Consider the following 12,344-nt stretch of genomic DNA (forward strand, 5'->3'; position numbering starts at 1 on the left):
GGACAATGCACATCAGTAACTGAGGCTCGAGCAACATCTGAATATTTACTCTATCTGCTGTCTGGGAAACAAGGATGTAATTAAGTCATCATTAAACACAGATAATTAACCTGAATCAGAATGAACTGTGTGACCCGTGTGTGCTTAAGCACAGTGTGGACATCATACAGATCTCTCCTCCTGAAGCAACATTTTCAAACACAACACCCTCGTGAAAGCAAAACTCGTCACCATTTTGACTAACAAAACTCTCAATGACATGATCTTTCCACGAACCCTCAACGATTCCTGAAGGGACTTTACAATCGACCCAAACTTGAGCAGACAAAACAACTGAACAATGAGAAACTTAAGGCAAGTAGATTCAAGTTTAAAGCATTAAATACAGTAAAAACTAAATGTGCGAGAATCAATATCATAACATGATGCAATATTTTACTGCACCCCATTAAACCTGATAATTCATCAAAATGTACACAACATAAGACAATACAGCTCAAATGTACACGAAGAGCTGGTCATTATGGCACACTGTGGCACCAAAATGATTCATTATTAAATTACCAAAATGTATAATGCAAAGGCCTGTGCTCCCCAAAAGCTTTTCTTCTGCATGATAATGGCTGGAAATATCAATTCAAACAAAGGTAAGAAACCAGAGCAACAAAGCAAATATTTATTCGGCACCAAGACGTCTGAGAGTTTGCCCACACAGTAAAGACTCCCGGTGCCAGAAGATGAAAGAGAACAACTGCCACCCTGCCCTTAAAAGGAGAGCCATTCTTCAAGAAGACTCACGCTGACATCAATTCTCCAAAAGCTCCTCCGTGAAAACGTCCAGGTCATGGCAAAGTACAGCTAGTGCTTTAATTCAACAATTACTTAGCAGTTCTTGTGAATAATCACAATTCAATCGCCATCTCAATCAGAAAAGCAGAGAGGTCATTTGTGCTCAGAGAAGATAAAGCTTAGTTTTCATTACAGGCGGTTCCAACTGGCCAGTGAGATATATGCATGAGCAGAAATGGAGATGCACTGTTAGCACGCTTCATTTTCAATCTCGAGTTTTTGGCTGTCAGTGAGCACAAATGCTGTAATTACAGCATCCATCATCATGTTTGCTCTGATGATGTTTATGTTCTCTGCTGAAGCTGGTGGAACTCAGCGTGACAAAGTTGTAAAAATGTTCGAGTGAAAAGAACTGTACTGTCATTTATTGACAATGACGTGTTACTAATGAACAGTTTCTAGTCTGATGAACGTGGATTACGGCAGACGGATAATGCACGTATAGAGCTGTCATTACAGATGTCAGACGAGATTAACCAATGTCAATAATATCATGATTTTCCTAGGTCCGTCTTAAAACAAATGACATGGTATACTGATTATTTGATCACATATCAATATTTTCTGAAAAAAAACGAAAGCATAGCAGAGAAATTGCAAAAAGTGGCTTTGGATGTAGGTACAACTTTGTATGGCATTAACATTCAGCTATATTGCACATAGGGCTGTGCCGATAAACGATATCATATCGAATCGCGATAGAATGTATTTCAAAAACGATGATAAACTATTGGCATTTTGACTCGATATGGATTAATCTTACAGTCTAACAGAACGCAGAAATAAACGCAACAACAGTCAGTCAGCGTGCAGCTTTTATCATGCGCGTCAAAGTACAAAGTCCATTTCATACTGCACTTGGCAAAGAAAACTCAACATGAGGAGGAAAACATTACTGGAAGCGGAAACAAAGGTGAAACTAACCTCGAGTTGTCATCACGTGGTTTATCAAGTGCCTTATTTTTTTTCGCAATCGCCGGTTAAACAAAACAAACTTGAGGCGCAATTGCAAGCGAGTTACTTTGAAACTCAAGCACAAGCGCTTTTATATCCATCGTTAACATATCTGCTAACATGAGCTGGTGCATATGAAACAAACCAGCGCTGCCGTGTACAGATCAGAGATGTAATGAAGTGAGTTTGTGTGCACATTAAAATATTGAACCTTGTATGTAAGATGCTTGCATGATTAAAGAAATGTACTACAGTTTATGTGAGATGTCTTTAAGGTTCACTGAATACATTGAATGAATCCCACTACTCGAGCAAGACATTATTGCAGCGTTATGTATGTGCGCAGGTGCTGAGCCAATAGCGTTCGAATGTACACAGTAACGGAGCCCTTTCATTGGTTGAATGTACTGAATGAACACTCCCTTAACTTAACGAGTCAATTGAGTCAAAATGAGACTGAATGAACTGGTACATGTTGTTTATGGCCTAATATCCTCTGTGTTGCAAATTTAATTGAATTTTAACTGGTTAAAGGTTAACTTTTGTTAATAAACTGTATTTAAAATAGATTCTTTTAATACAGTTTTTAATTAAATATATATCGAAATAAATATCGTTATCGATCAATATAGAAAAAAACTATCGAGTTTACTTTTTTGCCATATCGCCCAGCCCTAATTGCACACGCTTAAAGTGGCCGTCACACGGACAGTTTCTGCATATCTCATGTTAATCTTGAGTACTTGAATAGTATCGTACCCTTCAAATATCCATTATACCATGGTCTTTTTGAATACTCGATTCTGTTTGGCTGGAAGGTGTGCATTAAAACCCTTTAACGCACAGGTAGCTCCAGTAAGTTTGATTACATTTGAAATTTAACTGACAAAATCACTGTAATTTTCACCTGTTTGATCTAAAATTTCACTGTAAACATCAATAAAAGATTTAACTTGGCAAATGACCATGGTATAAGCGGGATAATCCACAGCTAGCCGTGCGTTAAAGGATTTGAATGCACTTCGTGTCGGGTGGTTCTTGGCCTCCACGTCGTGCATTAAAATCCTTTAACGCATGGCTAGCTGTGGATTATCCCTTACTTATGCAAGGAATAAACCAATATAGCATAATTAAGAAACTCTGACCTCTGTGCTGTCATCTGTTAATCTCCATGCAGCATGCACGTGTCCGGTAGTAGTCAGGACGTTACTCGTTCCAATATTTTCATTATTCTTCATAATCACTAGATAATAGTCGATGGTTTTGTTTAAAATGCATTTTGCCAGAGACGGTACTCGCTGAGTGTATTATATTAAAGCACTGGAAGCAGTCTATGTTGTGCACGTATATAAAAAATAACTATTTTTAACTGTTCGATAGATGCAATGCACGATGTGTTAAACACATAACATATCTCTTCTCTTTGTGTTATAACTGTTTTGAACTTGGGGAGCAAAGATCCCCGCAACATCAGAAGGATCATCATCAGGACGCGGGATGCTCGTGAGTGAAGCGGGTGCAATAAGCGCATCATTCTGCGCCCACAATGCGCATGACTCTAAATAACGTAGAAGCGCATGCATTAAGCGCATCATTCTGTGTCCAGGATGCGCATGAGCGAGTCTGTTCCACTCTCCATTGCAGACTTTTATACAGTGATAGTTTTGTGCAATAAACAGAGATAGTAGTATTTTACTCAAGTAATTTTTTTTAAGTATCTGTACTTTATGAGACTACATTGTAAAGCATTATATCATACTCCGGTACAATTTATAAATACATTTTTTGTGTTTTTTACCTTTAATACAGTACTTAAGTACATTTAAAATATCCTACTTTTCTACGTTTAAAAGTAAAAATACTTAAGTAAAAGAAAGTGGTAGATTTTAATGCACTCAAGGTTTAAAAAGTTAAAAACAACATTTATTTATTAAATGTAGTGGAGTAAAAAGTATGATGTGCTTTATAATGTAGGGAAGTATTAAATAGTAAAGGAGTAAAGGATAAAAACTAATAAAGTACAGATATTTTAAAATGTACTTGAAAGTAAAAATGCTTTAGTATTATCCACCTCTGGCAATAAAAAATAAAAATATATGCAATTCTACGTTGATCAAGAAAAACTGTGGTAGTATCGGATCAGGATCGGTATCGGCCGATACTTGTGTCGGAATCGGTTCAGCAAAGGAAAAAGTGGTATTAGTGTGTAAAAAGTAACCTACATTAAACAATTATGCTTATATGAATTCTAAAATGATTATTATATTTTTTCAAGTTATGTTTTAGGGGCTTTTTAGGCCTTTAATAGGACAGCACAGATAGAGAGGTGACAGAAGGAGTTGGGTGAAGATGGGGGAGAGGGATCGGCAAAGGACCGCCGGGATGGGAATCGAACACAGGTCACCATGAGCGCACTGACACTATATGTCGGCAGGTAAACCGTTATTTACAGCATTTTAAATCGCCCATTGTAACAATATTGTGCAAATCAAAATGCGATCGCCACAAGTCTACCTTGCACACTTGCATTGGACTGTCTTTGACCATTTTGCTAACCCTAACTCTACTACACTTAGGTAATACAATTTTCCCCCAATATCTTGGAAACTAAAGAACAAAAGTGCAAAGGAAAAATGTGTGTCATATTGTCTCCATGGCTGCCTTTAAAACAAACGTTTAAGAAGGGTGATCCAAGCTTCCAAAATTCCATTAGGATTGTGAGCACACCACCGAGTCATCTCACATCATCCAAACATGCTTCCAATTACAAGTGAAACTCCTTAACACAAGATAATCGAAACAAGCTGGAATAATCTGGAACTGACACAGAAAACTCCAGAACACACATTTAAAATGCATACAGCCTCTCTAAGCTCCAAATTTATGTTCACACAGATAGGGCAACATTGTTCAGATTAATATCAACATGGAAACTCATTTAAACAAGCCTGATCTAATCATCTTAAATCTAAATCAATCTAAATGATGAAGTTGAATTTAGTGTGGTATTTATTTGTTCCATTTGTTTCGAGTCAGGTACATCACTACAGGCCATGTAGAGCACGTCAAATGTTTCCTTTGACATAACAGATTGATCGTCTGCGCAATGTTGCATGAAGTCAAACACACCCGATATTATCGGATATCGCAATGATTTTAAAGTCGATTATCGATCGTTTTTTTAAAACACATCACCCAGCCCTAATGGTCACCTTGTTTTCTGAGGTGAATGTTTTCAAATAAAAGCAGTAGTCACCTTAATGCCTTTTGTTTCAGTCTTAGGGAATTTTATATTAATATTTAGATATGGTATATCGGCCAATATATCGGTTATTATCGGCTACCAATGTTAAAGATTTTGACATTTGAGATTTGACAATGTTAAACATTTGAGAGCCACGTCGCCAACACCTGTAAAATTGCGTTTTTCCATCTTAAGAATATATCTAAACTACGTCATATGCTGTCAATGTCAGATGCAGAGAAGTTAATTCATGCATTCATGACATCAAGACTAGACTACTGTAATGCACTGTTAGGTGGTTGCCCTGCAGGCTTATTACAAAAACTCCAATTGGTCCAAAACGCGGCAGCTCGAGTTCTTACACGTACAAAAAAGTATGAACATATTAGCCCGGTTCTGTCAACCTTGCACTGGTTACCTATAAAGCATCGCGTTAACTTTAAAATCTTGCTTATTACCTATAAAGCCTATGGCATTAACATTCAGCTATATTGCACATAGGGCTGTGCCGATAAACGATATCATATCGAATCGCGATAGAATGTATTTCAAAAACATGATAAACTATTGGCATTTTGACTCGATATGGATTAATCTTACAGTCTAACAGAACGCAGAAATAAACCAACAACAGTCAGTCAGTGTGCAGCTTTTATCATGCGCGTCAATGTACAAAGTCCATTTCATACTGCCTTGGCAAAGAAAACTCGACATGAGGAGGAAAACATACTGGAAGCGGAAACAAAGGTGAAACTAACCTCGAGTTGTCATCACGCGGTTTATCAAGTGTCTTATTTTTTTTCGCAATCGCCGGTTAAACAAAACAAACTTGAGGCGCAATTGCAAGGAGTTACTTTGAAACTCAAGCACAAACGTTTTTATATCCATCGTTAACATATCTGCTAACATGAGCTGGTGCATATGAAACAAACCAGCGCTGCCCTGTACAGATCAGAGATGTAATGAAGTGAGTTTGTGTGCACATTAAAATATTGAACCTTGTATGTAAGATGCTTGCATGATTAAAGAAATGTACTACAGTTTATGTGAGATGTCTTTAAGGTTCACTGAATGNTTACATGGTTTAGCTCCTCAGTACTTGAATGAACTCCTTTTAGTATTACAGTCCTTCACTTTAGGGCTGGGCGATATGGCAAAAAAGTAAACTCGATAGTTTTTTTCTATATTGATCGATAACGATATTTATTTCGATATATATTTAATTAAAAAACTGTATTTAAAAGAATCTATTTTAAATACAGTTTAGTTAACAAAAGTTAACCTTTAACCAGTTAAAATTCAATTAAATTAATGCACTGTTGCAACACAGAGGATATTAGGCCATAAACAACATGTACCAGTTCATTCAGTCTCATTTTGACTCAATTGACTCGTTAAGTAAAGGGAGTGTTCATTCAGTACATTCAACCAATTAAAGGGCTCCGTTACTGTGTACATTCGAACGCTATTGGCTCAGCACCTGCGCACATACATAACGCTGCAATAATGTCTTGCTCCAGTAGTGGGATTCATTCAATGTATTCAGTGAACCTTAAAGACATCTCACATAAACTGTAGTACATTTCTTTAATCATGCAAGCATCTTACATACAAGGTTCAATATTTTAATGTGCACACAAACTCACTTCATTACATCTCTAATCTGTACAGGGCGCGCTGGTTTTTTCATAAGCACCAGCTCCTGTTAGCAGATATGTTAACGATGGATATAAAAAGTTTGTGCTTGAGTTTCGTAAGTAACTCGCTTGCAATTGCGCCTCAAGTTTGTTTTGTTTAACCGGCGATTGCGAAAAAAAATAAGACACTTGATAAACCGCGTGATGACAACTCGGGTTAGTTTCACCTTTGTTTCCGCTTCCATTAATGTTTTCCTCCTCATGTCGAGTTTTCTTTGCCAAGTGCAGTATGAAATGGACTTTGTATTGACGCGCATGATAAAAGCTGCACGCTGACTGACTGTTGTTGCGTTTATTTCTGCTTCTGTTAGACTGTAAGATTAATCCATATCGAGTAAAATGGCAATAGCTTATCATCGTTTTTGAAATACATTTTATCGCGATTCGATATGATATCGTTTATCGGCACAGCCCTATTCAGCATTACGCTCTCAGGCGTCCTGTCAGTTGGTAATACCTAGAATTTCAAAATCAAGTGCAGGTGGTAGATCCTTTTCCTATCTAGCGCCTAAACTTTGGAATAGTCTTCCCTGCACTGTCCGGGAGGCAGACACACTCTGTCAGTTTAAATCTAGACTAAAGACGCATCTTTTTAATCTTGCATACACTACTCTTCCATAATATAAATCTTCAGAGGGTTTAGGCTGCATTAGTTAGATCAACCGGAACCAAAAACACAACTGATGTACTTGTTGCATCAAAGAGTACAGAACAGTACTCTACTCTCAGCCAGTCTTGTCTCATTGTTCCAAGGTTACCACAGCGAGCAGGATGCAGTTCATGGCCTGACCTGATGGTAGAGCGGAGAATGGGAAGTGGGGACCTGACAAGAGCTGAGATGATAGAGCTGGATAAAGAAGGACGCGGTCTCTTGACATGTCTTCACCACAAAACTTCAAATGCTATTAGATTATTAATGATAATCTTAAACTATAATTTATTTTATTATTAAGTTTATTTATTTTATTTAGCCTTGTTGTGCAAGTTCTCTGGAGCTTGTGCAGAGGCAGCAGCTTTTGCCAGAGGGGAACTGGAATCCCCTGGTTGGGCCTGGGTTCTCCTGAGGTTTTTTTTCTCGATTAGAGTTTTGGGTTCCTCGCCACCGTTTGCATACTGTTTTTGCACTATCTGCCTGACCGGGGGGGCTGCTTTAGAATTTTAAAGTTTTACTTAATTAATATTGCATATAGGAATTTATAGTCTGTTATATTTGACCTGTGCTTCTCTCTCCTTTATCCTAAATGTGTGCTCTCACTGAGCGTGTGTGTGTGTGTGTGTGTGTGTGTGTGTGTGTGTGTGTGTGTGTGTGTGTGTGTGTGTGTGTGTGTGTGTGTGTTGTGTGTGTGTGCGTGCGCATGTGTGTGTGTGTGTGTGTCTCTATGTCTATGTGTGTTAGTACGTGTGCATATTGTGTGTGTGGAGTGTTTTGTATGTGGGTATGTCTGTCTTCTGTGTTTTCAACCTTTTCTTGTTTCTGCAGGTACAACTTTAATTATTTTGCTTATAGTCAATATGTCTCATGTACAGCTGCTTTGTAACAATGAAAATTGTAAAAGCACTATATAAATAAAGTTGAGTTGAGTTGAGTTAAAGGATTATCGTTATCGGCCAAAATTTACATATCGGTGCATCCCTAGTTGACACAGGGGGCCTATCCACCAAGTCCTGGCTGTCCAACACAGTGCATGTTTAACAAAAGCTCTACAGACCACTAATGTTACTTGAGGAGTGTACAGTAAGGTAGGCAAAAAGCTGTTGCTAATGTGCTGCTCAAGCTAATGTAGAAACTAAAGTAAAATAATGAAAAATAACTGCAGGTCTGCCTAAACACTCTTCAGATGGTTCATTCACGCCTCTGCTTTAAAAGCCACTGTCTACTCTAAATATTTAAAGCTGGCATGCATCAGTACTGAGAATCACAAAATGGCTTTTGGGCTATTGAGTGTAAAAGGCAAACAGCCTCAGGGACGAGCTCAGCTCAGCAGTCTCCAGATGAATGCTAGAAGCCATTTAAGTTCGTCACTACGGAACATTGCAATACAAGAAACATCACATAATGTAAAAGCATCTGGGGGAGATCTCTCAGCCTACCTACATGCAAGCAGGAATTACATTATTTTCAAGCCTCGCCGAGCACGACAGCAAACCAATAAGAACATAAACTAGTCAAGCCGAAGCAAATAAACAAATATTTCAAACTTTTATTGAAGATATAATCATGATCTAATATTGACACTCGTCAACAGTCAAATACCAGTAAAACAGACGTGAAACTGCCAATGAATAAGTACCATAGAATTACTCGCCAAACAATTAAACACGGTTTTATTATAGTAAACTGTGGTAACTTAAAATCTCTTTAAGACACCTTTCATCAGAAAAACTTGCAATGAGCATCTAGCAGAACGTTTTATTTCTCAAATTGGTATGATCACAAGCAACACATCGTTGTATTGTCAGCACGATGTAGTCTCGCTGAGGGAAAGAACAGGCAAACTTTACCAGCGCGTTATTAAATGTCGTGTAATTACCGTCAACGTGCAGCGATTCACTGCAAATCTGTGCGCATCAAACATGCATGCAAAACAAATATCGCTTTGCTGTACAATCTTGTCTAAGATAAAAATAAACTTTTATACGTCAATAAGATTATATGTGGTAACTCAGTTGCATGCATAAATTACATACATTGTAGTAAGTTAGTTTTTGCTGAGCTTCAACAGATGACCAACAGACACCACACACACACTTTAACACGCGTAAACTCGAAAACACCGTTTGTGCGTGTTGCTTCACACCGCTCTCCTGCATACCTGGACGTAGTTGCTTTCACAATATTCTGCGACTCTTTCGAGATTGGTAAAGCTGTCCAGTAACGCTCTGCGACCCGCGGGAATTTCTTCTTCCAGCAGCATCTGCAGCTCCGCCATCTTTACATGTCTCCACGCTCGCGCCCGCCTCGCGTCAGGAGCGACAGGAAATAAAGCGGCTTCTCCTCGCGGCTCGCGCACTGATTCTGAGGGAAAACTAATCAAGAGTCTTTACGAAGCCTACTATGGAGGAGAGGGTTTCTCGTAATAACACAAATTAATATAATATAATATAATAATTCGTTTTTTGTTTTATACAAACTATAATTCTATTTTTACTAAACTGTACTATCACAAGTTATAAATATCAGAATAGTTATAAACTCTTTGGTAATGATCAGTTTCATTCTTTTGGTAATTGCGCCCCCTGTGTTGTTACAACGCCACTGTTACCAACAAGATCGCTTTTTGTCTTTTCTGGATACGCTGTAGTTTAAAAAGCAGGTAATTCAGCGTTTATTACTTACACTTAACCTTGATATTCGTATCATTTGTCAGCTCATAATATACAGTAAAGACAGATTAATTAGTATAAAATTAGTATATCAAAAGCTTTCAGTAATAAATCTTGTGCTTGTATATTTATTACCCATTTAATTTGAAGAGTTTTTATGTCCATACTAATACTACTTGTAAAAACATTTAAATATATAATTATTATAATTATAGATATAATCTGGGAGATAAATGAAGAGACAAATTATTTTCAGTTTTTCTTAATCTAGGACTCTGTTTTTAGGTATGTGTTTCCTTAAAATGATTCAATCTGTGAACTAGAGACAAAAAAAATCAAATTTCAATTGAAAATTATTTTTTTATTTTTAAAATTGGTGCAATAGTTCATATTCATGTTCAACAGTATTGAACAAAATACTAAAGTTTTTACATTTATTTTCGGATCATAATAGGATAATTGCTAGATGAATTGTAGTAGAAAATCACTTAAATTTATTAAAATCATCATATTATTTGAAGATATGTGAATATATTTGTATGTAAATATGACTATTCCATATCATCCGTTAAATGTTGTCACCATCTTTACATTTATTGCCCAGAATTAAATAAAATAAATCAATGCATTACGCATCAATACATTTAAAAGCGTTTTTGGTTTCAAACCCAAAGTGTACAGAGGTAGAACAACAAGATTAAAAGGTAATGCAGTCCATGATGATGTAGCCAAAGTATCACACCAAATCAAAACTGAAGTAAATTTCTATCAACCAATCTATATTATTTTTGATAAGATGACGCTTGACATACTTGAACAGTGGACTGAGTAACTGTTTGAGAAACTAAAATATTTTTATTTGTTTTCCATCATAACGTTTCTTTGTTTGACACTGCCAGAAAACAAGTAACATAGTCAATTTGAATTCACTTTATTAATAGTGTAGCACAGGGATCGGCAACAGGCGGCCCAAAACTGGCCCGCCAGCAATAATATCTGGCCCGCGCCAGCAGAGCATGTGAGCGAAGCGAGAGCGTAGCGGGGAGCGTTAATAATTATGTTCACGGAAAAAAAGTAACGAAAATCAAATATACTTTATCAGTTATTAAACAGTTACTCTTTAGGCACTAAAAATATTGGCTGTAATTTCACAGAATGTCGTACCCACCAGCGCTATTACGTCAAATACGTTACATTACATTAAATAATTATATGACTATTATGTATTTATATATAATATATAATTATATAATAACTATATTTTTAAAAGTAGGCTATTCTTTTTCATCAATGACTTTCTTAAATTATCCTTTGACTATGTCATCTAGTGGCGAATTTGTTTTTTTGGCCCGAAACCAAATTTACTTGCAGACCCCTGGTGTAGGATGACTGTCATGGAGTAACTGCAAGTCTGACAGGATGACTGTCCCGTCTGATCTCACTTGAATTCGTAAATACATGAGTTGGCTTATTTGTATGAATTTGTGTGATGTGAACTGAAGGCCCACCCCTAAACTTAACAGTCAACGTCACAAAAGCAAATCATACTAAAACATAAGAATGATATTGTTTAAATAAATACAAATTAGCCAACTCGTAAAATAGTAACGCATTGCAGTGAGATTATGTTGGACTGTCGTAAAATAACTGCGAGTCTATCTTGACTATCGCTGGATAACTGCAGCTCTGATTGATTTAATGTCAATGGATAACTGCAGCTCTGACTGAATGACTATCGCTGGATAACTGCAGCTCTGACTGACTGTCGCTGACAGTTTTCTTTGCTGTCTAATCATTCCTTTCTGCTGCTCCTGCGCTGTCTGCTGAGTGCTGACCCTACATAAACAACAACATTTGAACTTCTACATATACATTTGGTCTAAACAATACAATTTAAGACATGGCACTTTGGGATACTTTTGTCTACTTACAAAAATAAACAATATTTAACATATACATAACAATGTATATTACACAAGTCCTTTGCATCAATAGTAACTGTCCAGTGAATAAAGCACCTGTTGACCGTAGCCAGGGATGCCCCTCAATGTCCTCCAGGCTGGGACGATTGTCTGCGTTTGCTTTTAGGCACCATCTAATGAAGCTGCGACATTCTGTTTCATACAACATACAACAACCTGTCTTCAATAATGCAAAATAACAAATGACTCCCAGGTTTAGGCGTGATATTGGTCTCTTCATGGACAGTTTAAAGTTAGCCCTGTCTTGCCTATAGAAAGATCTCTGCATTGAATGAATCCCACTACTCGAGCAAG

General features: G+C 37.1%; 1 protein-coding gene across 8 annotated transcripts in view; it reads right to left on the reverse strand.

The window, feature by feature from the left end:
* Window positions 1–9,949, reverse strand: part of abi2a (abl-interactor 2a) — a 31,977-nt gene extending 22,028 nt beyond the window's left edge. For 2 of the 8 annotated variants that reach the window (XM_057335473.1, XM_057335472.1), the window contains exon 1: window positions 9,558–9,945. In XM_057335473.1, the coding sequence (XP_057191456.1) occupies window positions 9,558–9,674 (117 nt within the window). In that variant the 5' untranslated portion in view covers window positions 9,675–9,945. Of the gene's footprint in view, window positions 1–9,557 lie in introns of all 8 variants that reach the window. The other 6 variants (XM_057335476.1, XM_057335474.1, XM_057335477.1 and 3 more) reach the window with 6 other exon arrangements.
* Window positions 9,950–12,344: the final 2,395 nt, after the last annotated feature.

Source organism: Triplophysa rosa, linkage group LG6, assembly GCF_024868665.1.
Source record: "Triplophysa rosa linkage group LG6, Trosa_1v2, whole genome shotgun sequence".
NCBI lineage: Eukaryota > Metazoa > Chordata > Actinopteri > Cypriniformes > Nemacheilidae > Triplophysa > Triplophysa rosa.